This window comes from Podarcis cretensis (genome assembly GCF_951804945.1).
Source record: "Podarcis cretensis genome assembly, chromosome: 8".
NCBI lineage: Eukaryota > Metazoa > Chordata > Lepidosauria > Squamata > Lacertidae > Podarcis > Podarcis cretensis.
Genome location: NC_137177.1, coordinates 92,805,672 through 92,824,154, shown reverse-complemented (window position 1 = coordinate 92,824,154; position 18,483 = coordinate 92,805,672). Strand labels below are relative to the sequence as shown.

The following is an 18,483-nucleotide window of genomic DNA, read 5'->3' as shown; positions in this document are numbered from 1 at the left end:
CCATATGTAGAGGTAGGGCAAATTAATACAGGCTTGATGGAAAGATGAAGGGGATCCAATTTTCCCATTACATTCCTTAGCAACTCCAGCTGGCTTTTAGCCATCCGCACTTTTAAGCTACCTTTCCATCCCTCTGCCATACGGGGCACACATGTGGCTGCTTTGCTAATTACTCCACAATTGCATGCATATATAAATATCTATTCCACACTGACCTCTACCTCTCTTTCCCTTTGCTGCTGCTCTTCATTTTCCCCATCTTCAGCTTCTTCTTCTTCATCCTCTGAAACCACTGAGTTTGAGACAATGACAGGAGTCCAGCGTAGGCATTCTGGATCTACAACTACAGGCCGGAGATTCAGTTTCAGCTTTGCCATGTGGTCTTGGATAAGCTTCTCCCGCCGGACAATCACAAATCTGAGAATGAGGAAAAAATGATTCAGCCAAATTTTGACGTTTAAGTACAGGTAACAAACGTACGGATGCAGGGAGGAAGAGTGACCAGCAGGAGGATGCCCAAAAGACTGTCACATTACTAAGCAGCTGCCATAGTCTGTTGCATCAAGAAGCAAACAGATCAAAACAGCATTTGAGGTGCACAAATAGGTTAAAGTCAGCTCCAAAATTCCTACAGTGACTCGTGTTACAGGTAGGTAGCCATGTTTGTCTGCTGTAATCGAAACAAAATAAAAGAATTTCTTCCAGCAGCACCTTAGAGACCAACTAAGCTCATACCAATAACAAACTTAGTTGGTCTCTAAGGTGCTGCTGGAAGAAATTCTTTTATTTTGTTTCGACTACGGTGACTGATGTGAAGTTTTGAAAAAAAGTTGTGTAGGATATTTCTTTCTCACTTCCGTTTGAAACTTGCAGCCCAGAATCAAACTGAGATGACACTAGAACTGATGCAGAGTGCAAGGTAATGAAGAATCATTAAAGGCAGCTAAGCATCTGTTGCAGGAAAAGAAAATATATCTACCAGTTTTTCTGGCTTCTTGTGCCTCAGGCTGAAGGCATTGGAAGGCTCTTAGTGCCTTGGCTGAAACTGCAACAATCTCAAAACCAAAAATCCTGCAATGCAATGACTGTGTTTTAGCAATAAAAATAAGCTCCACAGCCAAAAAGCTTCAGCTGAGCTTCCGAATCTCAGGTTTGATTTAATAAAATGCACATTTCTATCCCTATTGTTTGAAAATGTGCTGATGTCTCAGAAATCAAAGTAAATCAGCATATTAATCACATGGTAGTGTTTATATCCCCTTGCAATGCTAAAATTATAGTAAATAAAAGAAACATGCAAATTTGATTGATCTGCAGGATTTAGAATTACAGAATTCAGGTGCTTTTGGTGGAGAATTGCCTGAGTACAGAATTACTTTTTAGTTAGCCTTAATTATGAGAATAAGCAATTGTGTTTTCAGCAGAAGTGACAGATTTAGTTTGCTTCAGTGGGGCTTGTACTCTTCTGTTCAATGTACTCAACACAAGGTCTGTACATGTTATGAAAATGTTTCCTGTTGCCATTAGCTATGCTGGAGGGTGGAGGGAGCAGTTGGACAAGGCACTGAATGCCTGCACTGTGACTACTAGAAATTTTGGGACAGACAGATGAAGAAAATACTAGAGAATGTTTCAGCTATATGGGATCACTGGTCTTACCTGAAAGGAATTTCTCTATGCATGTAAATATAGTCTCAGTTGAGATGTGAGCTGCCCCTAGTGTTTTATGGCATAAACACAAATTGTTTCAAAAGCAGTTAAATTCTCTCTTTCCCTCTGTAGCACTAGTTTTTGTTCATGACAAAGCTTAAGAGCAGAAATGTTACACAAAAGAAACAAAAACACAGACAAGCATTCAACTGCACAAACAACATTGATCCCATGACAAACTCACACCCCAGTAGGCACTGTAAAATATAGAGTGCAGCCCAGAGACCATCATTACATGCACAGATATTTTTTTCAGTTAAGACCAGCAGTCCCTTCTCTTGTGCATGTAAGATGGTCTCAGATGGAGTGTCCAAAAGTGTACCCATGTAGGGAAGGCTTTAGCTGCCTATTGGTCTAGGAGTCCATGCTGCAGCACTTTTCTCCCCAAAGCTGCCTCAGCCAAGGCATATAAATCCATTTTGTAGTGCTTTGTAAATGTGTAGCAACCTCCTGAAGAGGTCTGCTCATTTGGCCCCTGCCCAGTAGCTGAGTGTGCAGTAATTTTAGATGGTGGCATCAAGTGCAACACATTATATGGCATATTTATTCAGACCCTAACTCACTAAGACCAAGTGGAATTTGAAACTCTCTTTCCTAATCCATTTGGATGAGAAGATGCAAATAATGACTGTGTAAATGGCTTTGTACATGCAATGTGAATCTTCAAAGATCTTCTCACATCCAGAGAGTGCCATGCCTTCTCTGTAGGGTGTTCAGGTGAAGGACAAATAGTTGGAAGAATGAGCTCTTACTGTCCATGAAAATGTGTATTGATTTTCAGACTAAAAGAAGAATCAGTCTGTAATACTACTTGGTCTTGATACAGTACATAAAGGTGTTTGGCTACCGATAATGTATTCAGTTGAGAAACTTGCATTGCTGAAGTAACAGTGTTAAGAAATACAACCTTAATTAGTAACAAACGTAGAGACTGATTTAAAATGTTTAAATGCTGGTCATTGCAGAGTCTTTAGCTCTGTATGCAATTCCACCTGGGGTACAGGTGGATTTATTATTGTAGCCTCTTTAAGAAACTAAGGAAAGGAAGAGCACCTAAAGAAACCTCCTGAATGTCAGACAAGACAGACCACGATGCTGATGACAATCTTCACAATGTGTTGGGGTGTAAGTCCTTTCGGGGGGGGGGGGAGACAGGAAATCTCTAATGCTAGCCCTATCCAGCTGCACTCGATTCTGCTTGCACCTGTGCAGAAATGCTGATGATGCTGAACGATAAACACAAAGGCTAGAATGGTATTCACCAAATCTGAAGGCAGGCACACAAGGGCCATCGAGTCCAACCCCCTGCCAAGCAGGAAACACCATCAGAGCACTCCTGACATATGGTTGTCAAGCCTCTGCTTAAAGACCTCCAAAGAAGGAGACTCCACCACACTCCTTGGCAGCAAATTCCACTGTCAAACAGCTCTTACTGTCAGGAAGTTCTTCCTTATGTTTAGGTGGAATCTTCTTTCTTGTAGTTTGGAACCATTGCTCCGTGTCCGCTTCTCTGGAGCAGCAGAAAACAACCTTTCTCCCTCCTCTATGTGACATCCTTTTATATATTTGAACATGGCTATCATATCACCCCTTAACCTCCTCTTCTCCAGGCTAAACATGCCCAGCCCCCTTAGCCGTTCCTCATAAGGCATCGTTTCCAGGCCTTTGACCATTTTGGTTGCCCTCCTCTGGACACGTTCCAGTTTGTCAGTGTCCTTCTTGAACTGTGGTGCCCAGAACTGGACACAGTACTCCAGGTGAGGTCTGACCAGAGCAGAATACAGTGGCACTATTACTTCCCTTGATCTAGATGCTATACTCCTATTGATGCAGCCCAGAATTGCATTGGCTTTTTTAGCTGCCGCGTCACACTGTTGGCTCATGTCAAGTTTGTGGTCAACCAAGACTCCTAGATCCTTTTCACATGTGCTGCTCTCAAGCCAGGTGTCACCCATCTTGTATTTGTGCCTCTCATTTTTTTGCCCAAGTGCAATACTTTACATTTCTCCCTGTTAAAATTCATCTTGTTTGTTTTGGCCCAGTTCTGTAATCTGTCAAGGTCGTTTTGAAGTGTGATCCTGTCCTCTGGGGTTTTAGCCACCCCTCCCAGTTTGGTGTCATCTGCAAATTTGATCCGGATGCGCTTGAGTCCATCATTCAAGTTGTTGATAAAGATGTTGAATAAGACCGGGCCCAAGACAGAACCCTGTGGCACCCCACTAGTCACTCTTCTCCAGGATGAAGAGGAACCATTGATGAGCACCCCTTGGGTTCGGTCAGTCAGCCAGTTACAAATCCACTGAGTGGTAGCATAGTCAAGTCCGCATTTTACCAGCTTGGGGCACCTTGTCAAATGCCTTGCTGAAATCAAGGTAGGTGTCAGGGAACTGCCATCAGAGCAGGTGGTGGAAGGGCTCAAGGAGGTTAGGAGAGACTTAACAGCAGAGGAAGGAACCAGCAGGGGGAGAGAAGGAGCTCCGAGGGAAAGGGAGTCGGAGGAAGGGCTCTGGGACACTTCCAGCGAAAACAGTGAGGAGGTTTCAGGACCTCCTATAGGGACACCCACTCCTCGCCGGAAACTGTCACGCCGAGAGTCCAGAAGACGCGTTTCCGTTAAGGAGCTTTTATGTTGGAAGAGATTCCGCAAACGCCCACTGTCGGATTCTGCCAGCGACTGAGGGAGCCATGCTTAAGGACTCCGCTAAAGACAGAGTTTTGCTAAGCTGAGCAAACCCTGAGGGACTAAGCTTTTACGCACAAGCAGCTCATCATCCCATCAAAGTAGTCTACATCCACTGCGTTCCCTTCATCTACCAGGCTTGTAATTCTGTCAAAAAATGAGATCAGGTTAGTCTGACATGACTTATTTTTCAGAAATCCATGCTGACTATTGGTGATCACAGCATTCCTTTCTAGGTGCTCACAGACTGTTTGCTTAATGATCTGCTCCAGAATCTTCCCTGGTATTGATGTCAGACTGACTGGGTGGTAATTATTTGGGTCCTCTCTTTTCCCCTTTCTGAAAATAGGGACATCATTTGCACTCCTCCAGTCTGCCGGGACTTCGCCTGTTCTCCAGGAATTCTCAAAGATGACTGCCAGTGGTTCTGAGATCACATCTGCCAGTTCTTTTAATACTCTTGGCCCTGCCAGTTATTTTAATACTCTTGTTCACCTGGCCTTGGAGACTTGAATACATCTAAACTAGCCAAGTATTCTTGTACTATCTCCTTAGTTATTCTGGGCTGTGTTTCCTCTGCTGAATCATTTGCTCCAAATTCTTCAGGTCGGGCATTGTTTTCTTTATCGGAGAAGACTGAGGCAAAGAAGGCATTGAGGAGTTCAGCCCTTTCTGTGTCCCCTGTTTGCATTTCACCATCTTCTCCTCTGAGTGACCCCACTGTTTCTTTGTTCTTCCTTTTGCTATGAACATACCCATAAAAGCCTTTTTTGTTGGTTTTAACCTCTCTAGCAAGCCTGAGTTCATTCTGTGCTTTAGCTTTTCTGACTTTGTGTCTACACGTGCTGGCTTTTGTTTGAATTCCTCTTTGGTGGTTTCCCCCCTTTTCCATTTTTTGTACACATCCTTTTTTAATCTTAACTCAGTTAAAAGTTCTTTAGATAGCCACCCTGGCTTCTTTAGGCACCTTCCATGTTTCCGTCTCATTGGTATTGCCTGAAGTTGTGCTTTTACTATCTCCCTCTTAACAAACTCCCAGCCATCATGAACTCCCTTTCCTTTTAGTATTACTGTCCATGGGATCTCACCCAGCACTTCCCTAAGTTTTATGAAGTCGGCTTTCTTAAAGTCAAGAAATTGAGTCCTAGTATGCTTGGCTGCTCCTTTCCGCTGTATAGTAAACTTCAGAAGAGCATGATCACTCGCGCCTAATGATCCTTCCACTTCTACCCCACTAACCAGGTCATCAACATTGGTTAGGACCAGATCTAAAATGGCTGTTCCTCTTGTTGCTTCTCCCACTTTCTGGACAATGAAGTTGTCTGCAAGGCCAGTGAGGAATCTGTTTGACCTTACGCTCTTGGCTGAGTTTGACATCCAGCAAATATCTGGGTAATTGAAGTCCCCCATTACTACTATCTCCCTTCCTTTTGCATGCTTGGCCATCTGTTCCAGGAAGGCATCATCTATGTCCTCCGTTTGGCTTGGGGATCTATAGTAAACTCCCACAATGAGGTCCCTGTTATTCATCTCTCCCTTAATTTTGACCCAAATGCTCTCACTTTGGCTTTGAGGTTCTAAATCTTGGATCTCTTCACAGGTATACACATCCCTGACATATAACACCACTCCTCCTCCTTTCTTGTCTGGTCTGTTTCTCTGAAATAGATTGTATCCCTCCATTATTACATTCCAATCGTGGGACTTATCCCACCAGGTTTCAGTGATGCCTATTATGTCATATTTAGTTTGCTGTACCAAGAGCTCAAGCTCATCTTGTTTATTTCCCATGCTTTGCGCATTAGTGTACAGACATTGAAGTCCATTAATCATTCCCCCGTGTCTCTTATTTAAGGATTTTTTCCTCCCACCACTAGGTCTGCGTGCTGTTTGCTCCATTTGGTCTATGACATTTGGATGATCATCTTCATCAATTGATAGACTCCTACCTTCAGGAGCACTGTCTCCCTCCCCCACATTAGTCAGTTTAAAGCCCTCCTGATGAGGTTTCTGAGATTTTTGGCAAAAACATTCCTCCCAACCGTTGTGAGGTGCAGCCCATCGCTTGCCAGAAGTCCATCTTCAAGAAACTGCAGTCCGTGATCTAAGAATCCAAACCGTTCCTGTTTACACCATTTGCGAAGCCAGCTGTTCACTTCCACTATTTTTCTCTCTCTCCCTGGGCCACGTCGTTCAACTGGGAGGACAGATGAGATGACAATTTGTGCATTTAATTGCTTCAATTTCCTGCCCAGAGCCTCGTAGTCTCTTTTGATCTTCTGGAGGCTATTGCTTGCAGTGTCATTGGTTCCCACATGAACCAAGAGGAAGGGGTATTTGTCAGTGGGTTTTACGATTCCTTGCAGTCGTTCAGTTACATCTTGGATCTTAGCCCCGGGGAGACAGCACACTTCCCGAGACATCTTGTCAGGCCCACAGATCACTGCTTCTGTTCCCCTCAGTAGGGAATCCCCTATCACCACTACACGCCTCCTCTTAGGTCTGGTCGGGGTTCTTCCGTGAGCTGTCCGTTCCAAGGTCGCCTGCACATTCCCTGAGGACTGACTTTGCTGCTCGTCTTCATATACCTGATCGACTGTAATGAGGGAGAGATCCTCAAATGGAGTCTGCTCTTCGTCTTCCATGCTAGGGGAGAGGACCTCAAAGCGATTGTGTATTTCTAAACAATCAGAGCGAACTTCTTTGAGTCATGTTTCTCCATATATCTGGCTCCTGTGTTGGTGAACTAGCCTCCTTCTCAGGGGAGTCCCCTGTCTCCTCCTTGGTGGAGACGGTGTGCTCTGTTGCTTCCAAGAAGAGCTCCAGCTTGACAACCATATGTCAGGAGTGCTCTGATGGTGTTTCCTGCTTGGCAGGGGGTTGGACTTGATGGCCCTTGTGGTCTCTTCCAACTCTATGATTCTATGATTCTATGATTGTAATTCTTTGGAGCATAGCTACACATTCCTCCAGTTGCTGGACTTTGTCTTCTAAGAGGGCAATCAACATGCAATTGCTGCAGGTAAAGCTGCCTGCAACCTTTGGCAAGATGGCAAACATTGCGCAGGAATGGGTTCACTTGGTCAGGTTCAACCACAAAAGGTGTTGAGAAAGCAATGACCCTTGTGACAGAACGTTGCATCTTCCTGGAAGATGCCAGGTGGTCACAGCCAGTGGGACAACCTCTGAGAAACAAGGTCTCCTTCGCCAATTCCCTTTGAAGAACTGTCTGACATTGCCTTCTCAGCGGCTCATCCTCTGACAAAGCCTCATCAAGGATTGTGAAAACTGCTGTGCCCTCTCAATGCCACCACTGGACAAAGATTGAGACTGGGGCTTCTGCAGGGGCTTCCCTGCCATTACTTCTCTGCCTTTACACACTGACTGCTCCCACAAAAGGCAGTGGCAGCTGACCTGGGGTGAGCTAGCTAAGCCCTGATAAGTTCACAAACAGTGGCTACTGCCTACCTAGGAAGCAACAGAACTGCAGTTGCTGCCGACATGAAGCCTTTCATGCTCGGTCCCCTCAGGGATCCACATAATGGCAGCAGTTAAATTAGATGTTATGCTTGCTGCCACAGATGCTTCCAGGTCTCTTGTGTGCTGGTGCTTCCTTATTAACTTCCATGCTGCTACTGCAGGCGCTGACAGTCTCTAATTATCCCCCCCCCCCAGCCAGAAAAGGTATGGGGCAAAAATAACCGCAACATGGGAGACAGGATTGTAGGGAGACAGACTGTTAGAAAACCAGGAAGAACTGAACAGACACAAAATAGTGGGGTGGGTTTTTGTTTTTTGTATTTAAGCAGCACATGGGGAGGAAAATGGGATGGGCCTAAACTTAAACAGAACATGTGCAGAAGGCGGCAACCAAGATGATCAAGGGTCTGGAAACCAAGCCTTCTGAGGAGTGGTTGAAGGAGCTGGGTATGTTTAGCATGGAAAAGAAGAGACTGAGAAGAGATATGAGAGCCATCTTCAAATATCTCAAGGGCTGCCACATGGAAGATGGAGCAAGCTTGTTTTGTCCTGCTCAAGAGGAGCAATGGCTTCAAGTTACAAGAAAGGAGATTCCATCAAGAACTTTCTAACAGTAAGCCCAGCTTGTCCGGAGTTTTGGGCTGGGTTGCCATCAGTATGCCGATGACACCCAACTCTATCTGTTGATGGATGGCCATCCTGACTCGGCCCCGGACACACTGACCAGATGTCTGGAAGCTGTGGCTGGATGGTTACGTGGGAGCCGGTTGAAGTTAAATCCTTTGAAGACAGAGGTCCTCTGGCTGGGACGGGGCAATATGGGATTGAGGGGGCAACTCCCATCTCTTGCGGGGGTGCAATTAGTGCCAGCATCGTCCGTTAAGAGTTTGGGTGTAATCTTTGATACTTCTCTCTCTATGGAGGTGCAGATTACAGCTATAACAAAGGCAGCATTTTTTCATCTCCGCCAAGCTAAGCAGTTGGCTCCTTATCTCTCTCGCCCTGACCTAGCCACTGTGATCCAAGCGACGGTCACCTCCAGACTGGATTATTTTAACTCGCTCTACGTGGGGCTACCCTTGAGACTGACCCAGAAACTCCAGCGGGTGCAGAATGCCGCGGCGAGACTCCTTATGGGGTCTTCGCTGCGAGATCACATTCATCCGGTACTATACCAGCTGCACTGGCTCCCGGTGGAGTACAGGATCAGGTTTAAGGTGCTGGTCTTAACCTTTAAAGCCCTATACGGCCTAGGACCCTCGTACCTACGGGACTGCCTCTCCTGGTATGTCCCACAGAAGAACTTACGGTCTGCAAATAAAAACATCTTGAAGATCCCAGGCCACAGAGAGGTTAGGCTGGCCTCAACTAGAGCCAGGGCCTTTTCGGCCGCGGCTCCAATCTGGTGGAACGCTCTGTCACAAGAGACTAGGGCCCTGCGGGACTTGACATCTTTCCGCAGGGCCTGCAAGACAGAGCTGTTCCACCAGGCCTTTGGCCAGGGCGCAGCCTGACCCCCCTCCTCTGGCAATCTGCACAGAATTTTGCTTATTGGTTGCCATCAATTTGATTTTAATTAATTTTTATAATGAAATGTTTTTCGAATCGTTGGATTATTTTGATTGTTGTTAGCCGCCCTGAGCCCAGCTTCGGCTGGGGAGGGCGGGATATAAATAAAATTTATTATTATTATTATTTATTATTAAGAGCTGTTTGAGAGTGGAACATACTCCCTCAGGAGGTTGCAGACTCTCCTTCCAGGGAGGTTTTTATGCAGAGGTTAGGATGGCCATCTGACATGGACACTTTAGCAGATATTCCTGCATTGCGGGAGGTGGGACCTGATGACACTCGGCTCCCTGCCAACTCAATTCTATGATTCTATGAAAAAGGTAAAAAACAGACTGTTATAGAAGAGTGGCAGATGGAAATGATGGACTTTGCGGAACTGGTGAAGCTGACGGGGGAAATCCAAAACTAGCATGACCAAGTATTCAAAAAAGACTGGAGTAAATTTACACAATATTTGAAAGATCATTGTATGCAATTAACAACATTTGTAGGGTTATCTGAAGACTTGTAATAAGAAATTTTTTACCCTTCTACTTTTATTTAAACTTTGAGGTATTTTGTAATGAGTTATATTAGAATTGGAAAATATATAAAATGCTGTGATATAAAGGTTACTTTTGAAAGCCAAGAGGTGGGAGGGAAGGAAGTCTATAGCCTCTAGACAGCCAAAGAAGTTAAGTGGATAATAATGATGTGACTATATATTTTTAAATGGAAAATAATTTTTTTTTAAAAAACGGACTGTTAAATCGCACACACAAACAGTTCACACTGAGTGAGCCCAACACACACCAGGGGAAAACTATTTCCTTAATAGGCAAGTCACACATACTCCAAGGGGCCCAGCCCACCATAAACTCCTCAACACCACAATCACAGCAGGCAATGCCAACAAGTAAGAGAAAAGAGGAGCTTCAGAGTCAGCAAAAAAGACACGAGGGACTGGCTTCAGCAGTGGCTTGAGTCAGGCAAGAATTAAAACTGGCGCTTCAGAGGAAGAGAAACTGTTTAACTGCCTTTAAGCAAGTCAGTGTTTGCACCATCAAGCACTAGGCACTAGGCTCAGTTCATGCCCCACCTGAGACCATCTTGCTGGCATGGGAGAATGTCCCCATCCCTCTACAGAGGGCTGTGATTTTCATTAGCCTGCTTTGATATTACTTTTGATCCACCTTGAAAAGATCCATATCCTGAAATGCAGAATATGACTATAGTAAATAAATTATGCAATCCCTCTGCTTCCCACATTCTAAAATTGCCCTCACTTTAAAAGCAGTGTACCAGAACAGTAAGGGTTAGAAATTTGGATGATTTGGGTTTCTGTCCCCCTTAAGAGGAAGCAGAGTTTTACACCCAAACCTACTGCACTTTTGCAGTGCTTCCACAGAAATCTACCATTGGGCACAGCCATGTCTTTAATTATGACCCTGCCATTTCTGGCCCTCCAATTCTACGATGCTCACTGATCATTTCGGAAATCAAGCATTCGCAGGTGATGCAGGGTGGAAGTGATGTCTTGAGGGCAGATGCCAGTCAGCTTGCTTAGCTTCTTGATGCTGAGCTGCTTGTCATTTTGGTGATAAAGGCACTCCAAGATTACGCTTTTCCAATAAGCCATGTAAGAGAGACGACCCAAATCTGATAGCGGCTTCTCTGGGGATCCTGCTTGGCCTTCACGCTTTGATAGGAGATAACCTGAGATAAAGCAGAAAACACTTAGGACTGGGCTCTGTACAGAAGCCAGCCTACCCTGTTTGAGTGTCTGCTCCTTATTCAGCTATAGGGTCAGGCACTCTGACTGGAATTTAAGTCAACAAAAACAGCCGTGGCTCTCAGACAGGACCCAGAAGCTCTTCTCTCCAGAGGTCACCAGCATTTCCCGCCCCCTTCCACACAGAGGTAGCCACCTGTACAAGGAGATACATGATTCTAATCTGTGCTGAAGGCATTTTGAATTTTTCAGAAACATGGACAGAAATGTAGAACACCCTCCAATTAAGACCTTTGATTTCGGAAAAGGTCAACCAATCCCCCCCCCAGCCCCCAAGAAGTGTTTCAGCACCAATTCCCATGCGATCATGGAAGCAAACGCTGGTAAATCAGTGGGAAAGGTCTTGCAGGCTTCACTACTTCTGACTGTAATTGGTTATAAACAGTGCCACTAGGTGGCAGATTTTTTCTATTACAGTGAAAAAAGTGAAACTTGCAAAAAAATCTTGCAGAGCAGAGCTCCTCCTGTTCAGGGTTGTGGTCAAGAAATCATGGCCTTTCCCCCTGCCCCCCCCCCCATGGCCACAGTTGCCACTAAGCCTTCTCATTCTTCACCCAGTTGTTTGGGGAATTTCCCTCCTCCTTTTTGTTCCCCACCCTCTATTAATTGTTTGCCTTTCTGCAAACCTTAAGGTTTCCTCCCTCTTCCTAAAGCATACCTCTCTCTTGTTTTTTAGCAGCTCCATTTTGGCCATCATCCCGTTGGCACTTGCCAGCTGAGCTTGCTATGAGAGGCAAGGACAGATGGGTGGGGCCTCCAAACGGCCACAACCAATGACATGACCAAACCACTTTAGACCATCCTAATGAAGCAGTTGCTAATAGAGGATGTGCGTGAACTCTATCATTGTTAATTAGGGAAATTAGATGTTCCAAGAATTATTTCAAACATAAATGGCACCTTGTATTATTAGGTGCCCAAATAATGGGCACTGTAACTCTGAACAGGGGAACACATTATGTATTACTGGAAATTAAGAGCAATTTTACAGGACAAGAAATGTAGATTCTGTATAGGTATGCTCAAAACAACAACGCATACCTCTGTGGACAGGGAATCCAAACATATTTTGATCCCATTTTCTGGCAAACTCCCTCTAGGTCAACACAAGATGGTTTTGGAACTGGAAATCCAGGCACTTCTTTATCTCAATGCTTAATTTATCCAGAGTATTTTGGTCAAATTACATTTTCTTGGCCCTCTTACTATTTTTAGTACTTCCCACAGTACTTCTCTCTTTCACTCCTGCTGTGTGAACACAGGGCTGACTCTGTCGATTCACTCATCCTTGCTAGATCCAGAATACAACTATTAACAACTGACTCACTTTTTAATCAGACATGTTATTTTTACCTTTGCTACCTCTACATATGCCTTCATCTCCTTCTCTTCCCTTACTTTCCAGAGAATGATCCAAAAGCCACTGATGTGAGCGACTTTATAGCAGATCTCATGTGGACCCTAGTTCACAAAAGTATATGCCAAAAAGTATTTGTAATGTATTTATCATGCCACAAGGCTGCTGTCACGTAACAGGGTGATCTAGCCAAGCCTACTGGTTTGAAGCAAGTTGTCTAACAGTTACTCGTAAAATATATAGGTGATATGAAGCTTCTGTTGGCCATGGAAAACCCATTCAGTTCACACTCCCTATGACTTGTCCTCATCAACAGGCAAGTTTCAGGGTTACATTCTAGCGGCTACTTTCAAAAACAGGCCTGGAGGAACCTCCTGCTCCTGTTCTACAGGTGTTGCTGGACTACGACGACATTTTTGGCCCCTGGCCATGTGGCTGATGGGAATGTCAGCCCAGAGACATCTGGAGACACACAGGGTTTCTCTGTAGGTGATCCCAAGGACACTACATTACGTTAGTCAAGCTTTGAAGTTATGAAGTCCAAGGGCTGCTACAAGATACCACTGTGAGGACTAAAAGGCACATGCAACTTGATTTTCCAGGTGCAGAATTCACCAAAGATGCTCTTCCGCCCAGGTAGCAGGGCTCACCATTCACCTGTCTGTTTAAAAATTCTGTTTGAATCAACTCCCTCCACTCTTCATTTGTAAGTTCAAATACAAAACCAACCAACCTTCATAATCCGCTGACTTTTCGCAAACCTTCAACTTGCACATCAGTCTCAACAATGTGATAGTAAAGCAAATGAAGGAGCTACTGTCTCAAGCTACTGTCTCAAGCACTTATGTAAACTAAGCATTAAAGCAGACTGTACATGGGCAAACTTTTGCATTAAAATAATGCTAATGAAAGGGTTTTGCTGCTGGAAGTTTTTTAGCAGGGATGGGGAACCTATGGCTCTGCAGATGACCTCTGACTCCCATCAGCCCCAGTCAGCATGACCAATGGTCAGAGCCAGAGGTCCCCTCGTCCGGTTCTACAGTACATGTGTTTTTTCCTGACGATGAGTGAGTGAGCATCAGCATTCCTATAAGAGTGAATAAAGTGGGCCTCACTCCTCACCAAATGGGAAGATGCCCATCAGAAGTGATGGTCAGTGATAAAAATAGAATATAAAAGATAGAAGGACTTGGCAAAGGCGGTTAGCTTAGCTTTGGAACTGGCTCTTTGTTTTCCCTCCAGAAAGCAACGTGGCTGTATTCCCTTTGCGTTTGATGCCACTGCCATTGAGCCCTCCAGAAAATGCACCTTGCTTCTTTGTTTTCCTTTATGCGACGATCCTATAAGCTTTAAGGATATATATGCCTTTGTTCCTTTGTAATATTAATATTTTTTCTTGAATATTTAGTAGAAAACTAATTTGAACAGAAAAATGGAAATTCTATATTTAATGCCTACATTTCCACAAGTTATAGAACTCAAATTAGCCATGTATACTGAGCGACGTTCATTTTTCAGACAAACATTTATAATGGGAAATTAAACAGCAGCAGCTGCACAGGTATGTCATAAAGGTAAAGGGACCCCTGACAATTAAGTCCAGTCACGAAGGACTCTGGGGTTGCAGCGCTCATTTTGCTTTACTGGCTGAGGGAGCTGGTGTTTGTCCACAGACAGCTTCCGGGTCATGTGGCCAGCAGGACTAAACCGCTTCTGGCGAACCAGAGCAGCGCACAGAAACGACGTTTACCTTCCCACAGGAGCGGTACCTATTTATCTACTTGCACTTCATGCTTACGAACTGCTAGGTGGGCAGGAGCAGGGACCAAGCAACGGGAGCTCACCCCGTCGCGGGGATTTGAAACTGCCAACCTTCCGATCGGCAAGCCCAAGGCTCAGTGGTTTATGCCACAGCATCAGTAGCGCCCTGGAACGTGGGTGGCACTGTGGGTAAAACCTCAGCGCCTAGGGTTTGCCGATCGCATGGTCGGTGGTTTGAATCCCCGCGGCGGGGTGAGCTCCCGTCTTTCGGTCCCAGCTCCTGCCCACCTAGAAGTTCGAAAGCACCCCTAAGTGCAAGTAGATAAATAGGTACCGCTTTATAGCGGGAAGGTAAACGGTGTTTCCGTGTGCTGCGCTGGTGCTGGCTCGCCAGAGCAGCTTCGTCACGCTGGCCACGTGACCCGGAAGTGTCTTCGGGCAGCGCTGGCCCCCAGGCTCTTAAGTGAGATGGGCGCACAACCCTAGAGTCGGACACGACTGGCCCGAACGGGCAGGGGTACCTATCAGTAGTGCCAGCTAAAAATGTTTTGCTGTCTGCAGTAAAAGGCAAGATAGTGCCCACCTCCACTGAACACACAAAAGCCAGCCTGACTGGCAGCTCAAACTTATTTCCACACCTAGCAACAGCACAGCAACCTCTACCACATCAGAAAGCTTTGGGGTGCGAGGCAGGCTTTGAGGCACACACAGCTCCCTCCTCTAATAGGGCCAAGTGGTCAGGGGGCTCAGAAGAAATGGGTGCCCTCACCAGACCCAGCATCTGCTGCTTGAGGCACCTGCCTTGTTCAGGGCTGGCCCTGATGGTCCGCTTTACTCTCTTCTGAAAGAAGAAACCCATCTACTGATGTAGTAGATTTGCAAACTGGTCACTTTCCCTAATCAGGTTGTATTTCAGCCAAAACGCATAATAAATTTATGCTACTGTTTGTCAATAAATTCACACAAATATATGGTCAAAAAAATAAGAAGTGGGTCTTCAAATGCTACAGGTGAGTCCCAGGAGTGAAAAGGGTAAAGACTACTGGTAAATGATTTGATGTGTTTGTTAGCCACTTTGCACGATATAGTTGAAAAGACAGGATATAAATAGCCTTTTAAACATACAAATAAAATTTCTGCCTCTCCACATGGCTAGGAAAGCAGGGAAGAAGAGCAAGTTCTGAAGTGCCATCTTAGATGTCCTTGTGGGCTGAAGTGTGATGAGGGGAGGGGGGCTTGTGTGCAAGCATCTGGGGTGCAAGAAAGCAGTTGGGAAAAGGATGCTGGCCAGAATCCCAAAAAGTAGCATTTCAGATAATTAATGCTCTTGAAATAAAGTGCTGGAGAATTGCATGGTTTCATAAACTTTAATCTGAAGCTGAAGAGAAAGGCAGAAAAATGAGAATATGCTTACTGAAATCAATGAGGAACCTGCCATAGCCCTTGCGCTGGTACTGGGGAAGAATCATTATGCAGGAAACATTGTATTTCTGCTGGCAGTGCTTCTCCTAGTAAGAGACACACACACACACACAAACAAACACAGAAGATTAGCAAGATGGAAAAGAACTTCTTCTCAATGAGGCATTAATTGGGGTAAATCACAATCTCCCCAAAAGCAAGTCTCCAAGGAAAGAACACAAGGCATTATCAAGCCACTGAACCTCTGTGATCACAGCCAGGAAGGAAAAGGAAGAAAGAACTGTTACTGAGCACACAAAAGTTGCTTTCTGTAAACCTGTATCATTCATGTACCTAGTGCAGTAATGTCTACCACTCCAAGTGACAGTGGTTCTCCGGGGTCTCAGTCACATAAGCCCTCCCAGTCCTGCTACCTGTGATCCTTTTTAGTTAAAGATGCTCAAGAATGAACCTGCACCACCACCAATTATGGCCCCTCCCCTGTAATACATCATTTCAGGACCTTGTACTTACAGCAAACTTCTCTCCCTACTTCTCTACAAAGGGCTTTTCAAATCCTCAGAGATTTCCAAAGCAATAAAGAACCTTTGTGGGGGGGGTGGGGGTAAGACAAAATAAAAGTCCATCTGCAGGTGGGCTTGTGGGGGGGGGGATAGGATGGCCATAGATTAAGGCTACATTATTTCCTTTTCTGAAAGTGTTGAAGTAAAAAACAACTTCTATTTTTTTTGGGGGGGGGTGTTAAGACGGGCCTTTCAAAGCAACTCTCTGTCCCTGTGTGAGGAATACTAAAGCCACATTCAGCCTCCATGGTCTCTTTCCCAAAATGCAAACAAAAGCTCTGAAATGAGATCAGCATCTGATTTGAGAAGCAAGCTGATTGGAGGTAACAATTAATGTTTACTTCACCAACCAACTCTCCTCCTCACCACCCAAGGGACTAGGAAGTCATTTAAAACCCTCTCCCCTCAGAGCTGCCAGGCTGGAATTCATGCTCCTTAGAGAATACACTCTGTTCAACAGCATAAAAAAGAAAGCTGCTTTGATTAACTGCTTCAATTCCCTGGATTCTGCTTATGCAGAACTTTAAAGGCTGTTTGGAACCCATCACTTCAGAAGTGTGACTGGACACTAGTTTGGTTAGATCCACTACACTAAGGAGGGAGAAAATTTAGATCTGCTGAAAAATGACTTTCAGTTTACGCACAATTCAAATCCAATTATATTTTCTTGGATACGAGTCATACCAGTGTGAATAGACTTTTCCAGAGGTATAGCCAGTCTTATCACACACAAGACTTGACAGGAAGAACAAAAGAAAGTTTATAGTCTTTTTGCATACACTAGGTATTTGGCCATAGTCAGGGTTGTGTGTATGAAGCAAATCTACACAAGCACAAAAAAGTGTGGAATGCAATATTGGGTGCAGAATTCAGTTTATTGAGAGTTTCAGTCTCAAAAAGACATTCCCAGCCTTTTTTCTTTTAAGTGCAAGCAGAGGCATAGGTAAGTGTCTGGCCAAAGCTCCTACACATGTCAGCAGGAAAAGTTCCAGGAGTTAAGCAAGGGCCTGTAGTGCCTTGTACCTCTCCTCGTGATTAGCAATCACTTAAGCAATCAATTAAGCAAAAGCTTAAGAATCCAGCTTTTCACCACCCAATATTTGGATTAATTTGGTGCAGATTTTTTTAAAAGCGCATGATAGATATGCTCCTGGTTTATAGTTCCCTTAGGTATTGTCAGGACACCAACAGAACACCAACAAGTGGAAATCCCACCACCGCTCACCTTGGAGAAATAGCCAACCAGGTGGCAACCCTTCATGTCATTTTGCGTCAGCACATAGAAGAGAAATGGCTCCACATCATAATAGAGCGTCTTGTGATCCAGGAAGAGTTTTGCTAATAGACACAGGTTCTGGCAGTAAATGGTACTGACGTTGCCATCCACCTTAGAAAAATGGAGAACAGGTCAAGACACTATCCCTCATGAACTGCTAGCAGGCCACAACACAAAGTGATTTGCTTAAATCAAGTAGGATTATACCAAACAGATACAAACCATCTAAGGACTTGTAGCTTCAAGAACTAAAGGATGCAGCCTGAGGTAAGTAGTCACTTTGAGGAGAAGCCCAAAGCGGCCAGCGCTCCTCACACTACCAACCTTTTCCTAAGAGGGATGTACAACATAAAATGCCAATATACTTCTGTTTTGCAGCCAATCATTACTGAATGGAATGAGACACTCATTAAATATTACAAAAGTAAGACAGTTCTGGGTTATTGTTTTTTAAAAGTGGGCTGCCCTCAGCCTCCCAAAGAGGGGATTCTAGCCATGATTAGAGCCCATTACAAGGGAATTAGATTTCTACAACAGTTCTTCTCTGGGAAGCTCACAGCAGATTATGTCCCAGAGATTCAGGCAGGGACATAAACAGCAGCTAATAATCTTTGACACTTACCTCAAAGACTGAAACATTGCTCTTCCTGTAAATTTCATTGGCTGGGGGATGAAACCAGCCACACTTCTTCATGTGTTGCTGAAGGATAGTTCTGCTTTTCATATACTTAAGACAGAATTCACAAATGTACAGCTTAGGCAGCCTGCAAGATTAAAGGCATGGATGCATTGAGCAGTTTTGCAAGGTTATAACTTGAGGCAATCAGTACTGTTATCTCTACTGTGGCAATTCCCATAAAGGTCCATTGTCTTAAAGCTGGGTATACAGGA

General features: G+C 44.7%; 1 protein-coding gene across 1 annotated transcript in view; it reads right to left on the bottom strand.

The window, feature by feature from the left end:
* KAT6A (lysine acetyltransferase 6A) overlaps positions 1-18,483 on the bottom strand; it is a 91,318-nt gene that overhangs the window by 13,381 nt on the left and 59,454 nt on the right. The window contains exons 10-14 of the mRNA XM_079988978.1: positions 18,215-18,356; positions 17,542-17,703; positions 15,746-15,839; positions 10,906-11,137; positions 216-417 (exon numbers count right to left, since the gene is read on the bottom strand). Of these exons, the coding sequence (XP_079845104.1) occupies positions 216-417; positions 10,906-11,137; positions 15,746-15,839; positions 17,542-17,703; positions 18,215-18,356 (832 nt within the window). The remainder of the gene's footprint in view (positions 1-215; positions 418-10,905; positions 11,138-15,745; positions 15,840-17,541; positions 17,704-18,214; positions 18,357-18,483) is intronic.